Below are 12500 nucleotides of genomic sequence, written 5' to 3'. Positions count from 1 at the left end.
TGAACCCCTGAGACTACCTCACCACCTCGTCCATTAAAGTGCAGCTTTACTCCTGCCGGGCTGATATAAGATGCAAGTAACTTGGTAATTATGCACGTTCAGTATACTTTAATTTATAGCAGTTAACAATTCCATTCATGAATTGTGGCAACCAGCGTGTCTGCTATTAATATTTAATATAATTTGACCTTGAAAATTTTAAATTATACTGTATTTGGTGTATTTTATTAACTTTAAACGCAATTTTCACTATTTCACCTTTAATATAAATTCGAGTAGATTATCGTGCTTGGCTTGTGTTATTTGTCAAGTTTGTATTTTTTTTATAGCTCGAACTTTCTAGGGGTAGAATTTGCGTTTGGTTAGATTCTGTTTTATATCCTTTTACAGTGTATCGTTTCATAAATTTTAGGTCTGTGTTGAATAAAGGGATATATGGTGAAGAGAATATTACTGCATACGACCATTTGATAATTAGAGTGGTTGAATATTCTCGAGGACTTCGGAACGGCAACTCAGCTTACTGCTTTCCATTATTTAACCATGTAAATGATCAGATATATTGATAAATATAGTCATTTTAGAACTATATATCTTATCATATCCCAGAAGTTTATTCAAATGGCGCCCCCGGGTGGATGCGCTGGAAAGCTGCTGTTGCCGTTTCCGTGACCTCATTCGGTGTCGTGACTTGCTAATTGAATTATTTTTCTTATTACGAATTGTTTGGTGAATTATTGCTATTATTTCATTTAAGGTGGTGATAATCTTTTTTCTCTTATTGCGCGTTGTTTTGGTGTTTAGTATTATTTCTTGTTGTGGCAATTTCATAATGCATTAGATTATTTACGTGCGATATTTTTATGTGATTTGTTTAACGTTCGTGATTTTTGAAAGTATATATTTGTAACGTTTATTTCTTTGTGAATAGTATCTGTGTTTTGTGCCAAAATGTCTCATAAACTTAAATATCACATTAGTTCACGAGGGAATTTTAGACGACAAGTGAATATTATTTTTAATGACCTTTCAAGTTTGTCTGGTAAATTGGAAGATGAAACGAAAATTTTTGAAATCAAATTAAACAGAGTTAAAGATGAACTTTCCAGATTGGATGTTATCATTAGAGATTTGAAATGGGAATATAATGCTTCGGACGAAGCCAAAGCTGTTGCTGAGTATCAAAGGGAAATTAATGAGAGTACTTCTTATGACGACAAAATAAATCGGTGTTTGTATAACTTAACCAAAGTTTCTGTATCACAATTGCCATGTCGTAAAAGTGGTAGGCTTAAAAGTCCTGTGGCTCCTTTGCCTACATTCTGTAGCCAAGATGGTGAAGATTTGACTAAGTTTTTAAGTCAGTTTGAAGATGTTGTACAGCAGTATGATTATTCAGACTTTGTCAGGTTTTTGCTATTAAGACAGCAGATTTCCGGTAGAGCGTCACATTTGATTAATTCATTGGATAGTGTACAACAGTCTTATACTGATGCAAAGGATTTACTCTTACAAGCACTTGCGTCTCCTTCAGTTCGTAAGTTTAATGTATTGCAGCGTATGACAGAGTTGAAGTTGGATTTTTCATCTGATCCATTTTAGTATATTGGTAATATTAATTCTATACAAGACTCTATTAAAAGTTTGAGTATCTCTGTTGATGATGTAGTACAGTATTTTTCATGGAAGGGACTAAACAAGAAATTTCAAGATCAGCTTGTGCAAATTACAAATGAAACTCACCCTTCTTTGGATCAGATAAAGAGCAAGTTCTTTGAAGCGAGTGAGAGATATATGGAAGTACAGAAACGAGTTGATTATAGATCCAAACACAGACCATGTCCCTCTAATTCAGCTGTTGGTTTAGCAGCCAAATTAGATTGTCAATCAACCCCCACCACAAGTTTAGCATCTAACGTAAAGTTACGGAAAGATAATGCTAATGTATTCAAACATTGTTCTCTTTGTGATAATGGTGACCATCCTGTTCATAAATGTAGTAAATATCCGGACCCTAAATCAAAGCTCGATAGGCTGAAGAAACTTGAAGCTTGTATAAAATATGCTCGGTTGGATCACTCTTCAGATAAGTGCAATTTCTCTTTTGCCAGACGTTGTTTTTGTGGTTCTTTTCATTTCACGTTTTTGTGTTTGAGTAATATAAGGAAAGAACACACAAATGACAGTAATGGTTTGGCAAAGAAGGGTAAAGATAAGCCTCCAAAGTCAGATAAGGTAGAAGTAAAAGATAAGAGTTCGAGTATAAATTTTGCTGAAGCCTCAAGGGATGTTATGATGGTAAATGATTGTAGTCTTGCAATTCTACCCACCTTTTCTTGTGACCTTCTTAATGGAAATCGCATCCGTTGTTTGCGAGATGGGGGATGTCAATCAAATTTCATAACGGAAGAGTGTGCTGTTAGAGAAAACTTGCCAAGTGTTAAATCAAATATTACGTTGAGAGTAAATGGATTTAATTCTTCCCAATTGTACAATACATGTTCTTATAAAGTGGCCATGATGATTGAGGACAGATTATGTGAATTGGAGGCGATGAGTGTATCATCCATTAAAACATTTTTAAAACTACCTGGATTGACATCTGTTGTTCAGGGTTTTATTGTAAAGGGCTATAATGTGGCTGATAAATATCTGTTGAATGGAAAGGATGAAATTATGGACGTAGATTTCATTTTAGGGTCAAATTCTGCATATTGCCTAGAGGAAAATTCTGTTCTTTTTGGTGACTTAGAGAGTAATATACCTTCTGTGTTCTCGGTAACTCCGTTGTATGTTATGCTCATAGGAAATCTGGATCAAATGAGTCATAATTTGATACATTTGATGAATTGTCAGGACACAGTTGCCCATATTTCATGCTCTAATATTTTATCTATACTATGTGAAGAAGTTAAGGACATGGGTAATGTCTTCAATGCTTCCCTGATAAACAATTAAGCAGAAGTTGGAGCTAACTTTATGGTACTTGATCATAATGGAGGAATTATAGACTCTGAATTTGAGAGAGCAGCAAAGAAGTTCTCGACAACTTATGTTCGAAAAAAATTGAACTTTGATGATGTCAATATTCCAGAAGATAATGTCGAGAACAATGATAAAATTGTTGACTATATTCTCAGTAACACAACTCGGAATGCTGACGGCAGACTAGTTATGCCCTTAATTGGGAATAATAAGGTGAAACATTTATTGGGAAATAATCGCCATTTGGCAACTCAGATTTTGAAGTCTAATTTAAAGAAGTTCACCATAAAGAATCCTGATTTCTTAAATATGATGGATCAATATTTCAAAGAACAACAGGAGTTAGGCGTCATAGAAAGAATAGAGAATTTGGAACAGTTTTTGTTGGAGAATCCTTGTCACAGTTTCATGGATCACCTGGGAGTTTTCGAACTTGAGAGAGAGACTACAAAATGTCGGGTGGTCTTTTTATCTAACCTTAGTGGAAGAGATCCCTCTCAGAAAGTTACACTAAGTCACAATCAAGCCATGTTGAGTGGACCTTGCATCAATCAAAATATAACCACTGCTCTTTTGAACTTACACTTTGATACTAAATTGCTATGTTTTGATGTAAAGAAAGCTTTTCTAAATAATTGCTTGACCCCTTTCGATTCAAACAAGCTGCTGCTCTTGTGGTTCAAAAATATGGCTCGGAAAGATTATAGTCTTGTTGGATATAGAAATTTGAGATTGCCTTTTCGATTAGTTTGCTCACCTTTTTTGCTTTTGCTTGGTCTGTACAAAATCCTTGAGATTGATACTGATATGGATTCTAAAGAGATTAAGGGACTTAAGAGACACATCTACTCCTTAATCTATATGGATAATGGTAGCATCACCTCCAATACAGCCGAAGAACTTCTGTGGGCATTTGATAATCTTAAAAACATATTTAAACCTTATAAATTTTGTTTGCAACAGTTCGTCACTAACGATAAGGAACTATAGGATAAAATTGATGAAAATGAGTCTAAGAAAACCTCAGTTGTAGTTAAGCTTTTGGGAATGGTATGGAATCGTTTAGAGGATACTTTAAGAACCAGACATTTGCAGTTGGACATTGGAGCAGATAACAAGAGGAAAGTATTAAAATCCATTGCTGCACACTATGATGTATTTGGATTTACAGGACCAATTTTAAATAGAGCAAGATTGTTTTTGCACAAGTTGCAGTGTGATGGCTCATTTGATTGGGATAGGAAACTTGATGATAGCCTTTTGAGGGAATGGAAAAACATTAATAAACAAGTCAATGCATCTCCTGAAATAAAGATTCAAAGGTTTGAGGGAAGAAGGAATAGTCAGTATAGATTGATAGCTTTTACTGATAGCAGTAAAGATATATTTGGTACTACTGTTTATATTCAAGAGATTGATTCTTTGGAAGTTAGTTTTGTACTTGCCAAAAACAGAATTGTTAACAAAGAGCTTTCAGCTAAGGGAATTCCTTCATTAGAATTTCAGTCTAATGTATTGGGCTCGGAAGTAATAATGGACCTTTATAAAGATCTCGCAGGCCCTGCTTGTGTTAGTCCAGTATATATAGTTAAATTGAAGCTATATTCTGACAGACTAGTTTCTTTTGCTTGGATTAATTCTCATGTTCATAAGCTTGAGAAGCAAAGTAAAAAAAGTATATTCATTCTTAATCGGTTAGAACACATAAGCAAACTTTGAGAAATTCATCCTATTATTTATGGATTTGTTTCGGGTATTGAAAACCCAGCTGATCAAATTACCAGACCTGTTTCATATAGAACTTATGAAGTCCAATTATTTTTTAGGACCTAAATTCTTACAAGTGTGTTCTAATATGGATATGCAGATCTGCAGAGATGATATTTTGAATATTCAGGTTCCAAATCCTTTGGCAAAACCTGACTTTTCAGCCCTGGAAGCACATAACTATCAGGCGATGCATGGCACGTCTATAGCTAAAGTTAATGAGCATTTAATATCTCCACAGAAATATTCTGATTTCTACAAACTGGTTTCTGTACATAGATTAGTTTTAAAGTTTGTTTACATTCTAAAAGGTAGACTGTATAAAAGGGATACAGTTAAATATGTTCATATGAAAGTATCCTCAACAAACTTGTATACAGAGGCTATTACTCTAATCCTGAAAGTTCACCAAGACATTCACTTTGCAGATGTGAAAATGTATTTTTCAAGTAAGTGCAAGAATGTTGGGAGTATCCCCAATCTAGTTAATCAACTTAATGTTTATCCTGATAGAACTGGTTTATTGAGAGTTAGGAGTAAATTTTCTCGTTATCCCATATTGTCAAAGCACAGTGAGCTTGTGAGATTGATAATTTTAAGTTTACATTGTGCATTATCCCATTCAGGTTGCTATGTAATTTTAACTGAATTAAGAAAGCAGTATTGGGTACCGCACTACTTCTCTGTTGTAAAACGTGTATTGAAGGAGTGTATTACTTGTCGCAAGGTGAAGGAGAGAACTATTAAACTTAATCAATCACCATACAGAGAATTTAGACTAGAACCCCCTAACATTCCATTTAAATATATTTTTATTGATCACTTGGGATACTTTCAGGTAGAATATCAACAGAAGAAAATTAAGATCTGGATTTTGTGCATCACTTGTTTATGGTCGAGAGCAATAAATTTGAAGATATGTTTTGATCTTAGTACTGTAGAATTCTTGAGAGCCTTCCAGATCCATACTTATGAATATGGCATTCCTGAATTGTGCTTATCAGATTTAGGTTCATCATTGGTAGATGGAGCAAATATAATGACTGATTTCTTGAGGGATTCTGATACTCAAGCATATTTTGAAGAAAATAATGTGAAGTCTCCCACATTTGAACAATATTTCAAGGGTTTTCATCCTTTGGGAGAATTAGTTGAAGTTTGTGTTAAAATGGTGAAGCAACTAATTCATAGCTCTAGTAAAAATTACGTGTTGGAATACAGAGATTTTGAGTTCATTGTTGCTCAAGCAATTTATCAAGTCAATCGTAGACCTGTTGCATTTGTTGAAGGATGGAGAGATGAAAGTGATGACTTTATTCCAGATCCGATAACTCCTGAGAGACTTATTTATGGTTATGATAGAATCTCTCTTAATCTTAACCCCTCTTTGCAGCCAGACCCAGAAATGGATTCAGAATGAATTGCAAATAAGGAGCTACTATTGCACATTAAAGAGAGTTATAATAAATTGAAAAAATATGTACGAAAGGCTCTGACTGAAACTTATGATAATGAATTTTTGGCTCATATAATGAAGCAAGCAGTCAATGATAAGAGTAGATACAAATCTGTTACGCATAAACAACCTCATCCTGGTGATATTGTATTGATAAAAAAAAAAATTGTAACCCCTTTAATTATCCAATGGCGGTGGTGAAGGAGACAGTAATAAACACTATTGGGGAGACAACTAATGCAATTTTATTGAAAGGTAGAACTCGCGAATTAGTAAAGCGAATGGTTTTATCCGGAAATTATCTTCGCTCTGGATTTGGATTTATTTAACCTCATGAACTCAAAGTAATATATAAGTGCTACATCGATGGGGCTCATGGAGACGGCAACCGGGTATCATCCCGTATATCAGAAGTTTGAACCCCTGAGACTACCTCACCACCTCGTCCATTAAAGTGCAGCTTTACTCCTGCCGGGCTGATATAAGATGTAAGTAACTTGGTGATTATGCACGGTCAGTATTCTTTAATTTATAGCAGTTAACAATTCCATTCATGAATTGTGGCAGCCAGCGTGTCTGCTATTAATATTTAATATAATTTGACCTTGAAAATTTTAAATTATACTGTATTTGGTGTATTTTATTAACTTTAAACGCAATTTTCACTATTTCACCTTTAATATAAATTCGAGTAGATTATCGTGCTTGGCTTGTGTTATTTGTCAAGTTTGTATTTTTTTATAGCTCGAACTTTCTTGGGGTAAAATTTGCGTTTGGTTAGATTCTGTTTTATATCCTTTTACAGTGTATCGTTTCATAAATTTCAGGTCTGTGTTGAATAAAGGGATATATGGTGAAGAGAATATTACTGCATACGACCATTTGATAATTAGAGTGGTTGAATATTCTCGAGGACTTCGGAACGGCAACTCAGCTTATTGCTTTCCATTATTTAACCATGTAAATGATCAGATATATTGATAAATATAGTCATTTTAGAACTATATATCTTATTATATCCCAGAGGTTTATTTAAACATGCAGATAGAACCAGATCACCACCAAACATCACTGACGTGACCTCCTAATTGCAAAAAACAAAGGTTTTTTTTGTACGCTCGACCTCCTGAAGAGGTATTATCAGGTGCCCATGAACTCAGAAGACATTCCCAAGACCTCCATCACCACCCCCTTCTGTACATACACCTTCAATTATTCTGTTTTGGCCTTCGAAATGCTGGGGCCAATTTTCAACATCTCATGAATGGCATCTTAGGTGACTTCCCTTCTCTGTATGTAACGTGGACTACATACTTGTGTTCTCTTCCTCCATGAATACCTCCATCACCTACATCATGCTCAACCACCTACAACAGAACTGCCTTGTAGTCTTGTTTGGGAAGTGTACCTTCAGCACCAATGAAGTAACGTTCTTAGAGCACTGCATCACTCTAAAGTAGCCCACCCCCTCCTTGAGAAGGAGGAAGCCATTCAGAACTTCCCCACGCCCTCGACCATCAAAGCACTACAAGAATTCACGGGCGTGATCAGCTATTATCACCATTTCCTGCCAGTCATTGCTGCCACTCTTGCCTTCTCCCTCACCCCTATGCCTCCTTCATGGGCAAGCTAAAAGACCTGAAGTGGGGTCCCTTTCAGGAAGCAGATTTCTGCAACACAAACAATACCTTCCTTATCAACCCCTGCTGCTCTCACTTTTCCCGTGCCACATGAACTAATCCATCTCTACACCGATACCAGGTACATATCTATTGGTGCAGTACTCAAGCAGGTGGTCAATGGCTCGCCCAGCCCATTGACCTTCTTTAGTAGAAAACTGTCCAAGGAGGAACCAGGCTACCCTACTTTAGATCGTGAATTGGTGGTGATGTACTTGGCTGTCCGTCACTTTTGCCAATTCTTAGAAGGTACACCCATCGTCATTAACATGGACTACCAGGCTCTGGTGCACGCCTTCATTTCTCAGTCCAACGCCTGGTCCGCCTGTCAACGCTGGCATCTCTCTGTCATTGCTTAATAAAATTGCATACTTCAACACGTCCCTGTGAAAATGAATCTTGTCGCCTCTGTCTTGTCAAGAAGCACATTGACCACTATTTACTTGGGATTGGATTACAATGCCTTGGCAGAAGCCCAACGAAATGATCCAGAGTACCAAGCATGTAGGACATCTTTCACATCCCTCCTTTGGGAAGACGTCTTTCTTGATGATTCCAACACCACCCTCCTTTGTGACGTCATTACTTGTAGACCTACGCCATGAATACTTTCTCCCATGTGCCGACAGGTGTTTAATATCATAATAATAAAAATTTTAATGATTTTAATAAAACAGTAATTCAGTAATCTTAATAATAATGATAATTCTATTAAGTGAAAAAAAAAATGATAATTTTTGATAATTCTATAAAAGTGGTAATTGAAGTTTTCGAAGTTGCCGAAGACATTGATGTTGTCGTGGCTTCTCACATCCCTCATGCCAATCTACTGCACAGCTACTGAAGACCAAGTTTATTTGGCACAGCATTACTAAGGATGATAAGAATTGGGTCTGTGCTTGTACTTCATGCCAAACTTCAAAAGTACATCTACACATGGATTCAGGAGTGGACACCTTTCCTCAACTTTTGCGGCTTGTTGCACACATTCACGTCGACGTAGTGGGTCCCTACCTGCATCACAAGGACATCATTACCTGTTTACCGTCATCAACCGCTCCACTTTTTGGCCTGAAGTCCTTCCCATGAGAACTTAAATGTCTGCCTCGTGTACATCAGCTTTACTCTCAGGATGGATAGCGATATTTGGTATCCCTGAGCATATTACTTCTGACAGGGGTACCACTTTCACCTCTCAATTGTTCAGTTCTGGACATCATTACCAAATCCCCTAGGAATCACCCTACATCAGACAACCACCTAAAACTATGCTATTTGTTCCCGTCTGCAACCTCCTCCGACAATCTCCAGATCCTACGTCACGTTATGGGAGAATTCACTCTATGCCGCCAAACATACCGACCGATCTGCACTCGGCAAAACACATTTTTCTCGCAATGACACTACTAAGCAATCGTTACCGCCCCCTTTCCTTGTTATCCGTCGTATGCCGGAGGCTTTCTGCATCAACATTAGCAAAGAAAACTGGGTCTCCAATGATCTCTTAAAGCCTGTACAGTATATATCATGCCATATGGCCTGCCTACAGTACTCCCTTCTAGAGCAGGGCGCCCTATTTCACATGTATGTCATTTTTAGGGAGGAGCCATGTACCGCATATGTTTTATACACACTCGTACACTGTAATGGTTTAGATTTTTTTATCTTGTCAAGCATATTTTTCTGCACTGTTAATAGATCAATCTGTGTTATCATGCTAGCTCATGTTCTGTTATGTTTGAGTTTTCATGATGTTCTTTCTCGCAAGTTGCTGTTTATAAACGTGATGATTGTCTGATAGAGTTTAGTTGCACTTACCTTACCTTCCAGTTGCTACCTAACTGCACACCCACACATAATGCACCATGACATACGGGAGATGATAATTAGTTGTGGTATTATGTATACCCAAAAAACCTCATATCTGTTGGTAAATAGTATGAAATACCATAAAGATACTGAAACTTAAAATGGTTTTCCTAATGTGGATATGTTATTGAAATCAGGTTAAGATTTAAGAATCATATCTTATTAAGATGGAAGTTTTTTTTTTATTTCATTAAGACGAAGATGAGATTTTCTATCCAATTTTAGTTGCCGACAGTTTTCTAGTTTAATTGTTTTTATCTCCCAGGCATAATCTTAATATTCACGATATGCTGACAGCTCAGTCAACATCCTTATTATAAGCTAAACATATGAAAGCCCCCAATTTCTCGCATTATAGGATTTAATCAAATACTCAGCATCCTAAAAAGCGCTTCTTCTTTTATAGGCATTTTTTTTTATATAATTTCATATAATTACTATAAGTTGAGAAGACCATCATTTAATAAAGATGAATTCTGAAACATTTTCATTTTCAGAATGGAAGATACGTTGTCTTTTAAAATTCTTTTCAAAAATATATTTAATCATCTTTAATTTTTCATCCCTGGAATCCCAGTCTCCAAAATGTCCAGAGTCGAGGAGAAACGAAGCTCATTTAAAACATGAAAGAGAGGAAAGGTTTCCGTCCGCAGATTTTGATAATCCCCAGTTATTCCTCGGTTGCTAATTCCTCCGCTTTGGAAATGGAATTCCACCGGAAGAGGATTTGAAGCCGGGCAACCATCATACGAAAGACCAGTATTTTTTTCTCCTAGTCTATCCGAGCTCATTTCAGCACAAGAATAAGGTTTAGCGAGCATTTTCTCTCGGCTAAAAGCATGGGCTAATCTCCAGCAGAGATGAAAAAATTATAATTCTCATTTACTTAAATTATGTGGAGAAAATTTCGCAGGGGAATAGCCGGGGGTCGTATTTTCATAGTTGATTACAACGGCCAGAATTTAAATATTATATTGTTTAAAAGACTCTCTCTCTCTCTCTCTCTCTCTCTCTCTCTCTCTCTCTCTCTCTCTCTCTCTCTCTCTCTCTCTCTCTCTCTCTCTCTCTCATTTGACAAAAAGGATTGTTACAGATCTCATTTTGATCTTATCCTCTCGTCAAACAGAATAATACATATCATAAGATTTGGTGAAATGAAAATTTAGATAATAGAAATGAGGGAAATTTAATCCCTGACATCTTTTGTGGAAACTTTGCTAATAATAAAGATTTAGCAATGTTAGAAACATGCGAAAAAAGAAACAAAAGTTTGAATATTGATTAGCGTTTGCTTTTGATATTCGTTTACCTGTTTAATAATTTGGTATAGTCTTCTTTTCTTCATTCTCCTTCCGATAATTATGGTTTTCTTTTCTTTAAAAGAACAACCTGGCTCGCAAAATAATGAAAGATTTTGCACATTATTGACTAATGATAACACTGATAACGATAATAATAATTTTAACAATAATAACAATAACGAAAATGCTAATAATGATAGCAATAAGAATAGTAATAGCAATGATAATACAATGACAGGCCCACTCCTGTTAGATCTTGCAGACACGAAGAATTGAGACACTTCGCTCAAAGCATGAAATTTTGCTCTTACCTACATTACTCTTGAGTGACGTCCTGTCTTTCACTAATTCATACTATACTACATCTTTTAACCTTACCTTATGCCCTACGGCGAAAATTAGTGACTGACAGTTTGAAGAGATGCACCAGCATGATAAAGAGTCAGCTACAATGGACTTGAAAACATGGCATAGAATTAGTAACAAATGACGGACCTAGAATTAGTAACAAATCACATACAATAGATGCGAAAGCGTGTCATAGAATTAGTTACAATGACCGAAGAACATGACATAGAATCGGTTGCAACAGACGCAAATTAGTGACATAGAATCAGTTACAATAGACGAAAAAGCATAACATAGTATCAGTTACGATAAATGCGAAAGCATGACTAAGAATTAGTTATAATAGATGAGAAAGCATGACTAAGAATTAGTTATAATAGATGCGAAAGCATGACTAAGAATTAGTCAAATAGATGCGAAAGCATGACTAAGAATTATTTACATTAGACGCGAAAGCTTGACTAAGAATCAGTTACAGTAGCTGAGAAAGTAGGACTAAGAATCAGTTACGATAGATGCGAAAACAGGATGAAAAATCAATTACGGTAGCTGAGAAAGAAGGACTAAGAATCAGTCACAGTAGACGTGAAAGCATGACCTAAGACTCAGTTATAGCAGACATGAAAGCTTGATGAAGAATCGGTTACAATACAAGCGGAATTATGATTTAAAATCAGTTACAAAACTTGAAACCATATCATAAAATTATCACTTCAACAGAAGGGGTCGATTCATTCCCGGATCCCCAAGGATGACAGGTTGTACCTAGAATTCAATAAAAGCCTCCCAACCAAGAGCCACCCATCCATAGACAATGCTTATGAAGTATCGTACTGCCAAATAATATAATCACTATAGTGATAATAGATATAATAATAATTGGTATTATCTTTATTATTATTGATATCATCATTATTATTATCATTACTCTTAATATTAATCAAAAGTATTATTATTATTATTATTATTATTATTATTATTATTATTATTATTATTATTATCATTATTATTATTATTATTAGTCTTGTTGTTTTTGTTGCTGTTTTTGTTGGTTTTTCATCATTGCTTTTTGATCAGCTATTATCATCATTCAGA

General features: G+C 35.7%; 1 protein-coding gene across 1 annotated transcript; it reads left to right on the top strand.

The window, feature by feature from the left end:
* Positions 1–2979: 2979 nt before the first annotated feature.
* LOC137652888 (uncharacterized) lies at positions 2980–3975 on the top strand. The gene has a single exon (XM_068386284.1). It carries the CDS (start codon positions 2980–2982, stop codon positions 3973–3975), a length of 996 nt encoding a protein of 331 aa, XP_068242385.1.
* Positions 3976–12500: the final 8525 nt, after the last annotated feature.

The sequence above is a fragment of the Palaemon carinicauda genome, chromosome 14 (assembly GCF_036898095.1).
Source record: "Palaemon carinicauda isolate YSFRI2023 chromosome 14, ASM3689809v2, whole genome shotgun sequence".
Classification (NCBI taxonomy): domain Eukaryota; kingdom Metazoa; phylum Arthropoda; class Malacostraca; order Decapoda; family Palaemonidae; genus Palaemon; species Palaemon carinicauda.
This window is presented reverse-complemented; position numbering and strand designations above follow the sequence as displayed.

Excerpts from the sequence above, each read along its gene's own strand:
- LOC137652888 (XM_068386284.1), top strand. The coding sequence starts at position 2,980 with ATGGTACTTGATCATAATGGAGGAATTATAGACTCTGAATTTGAGAGA.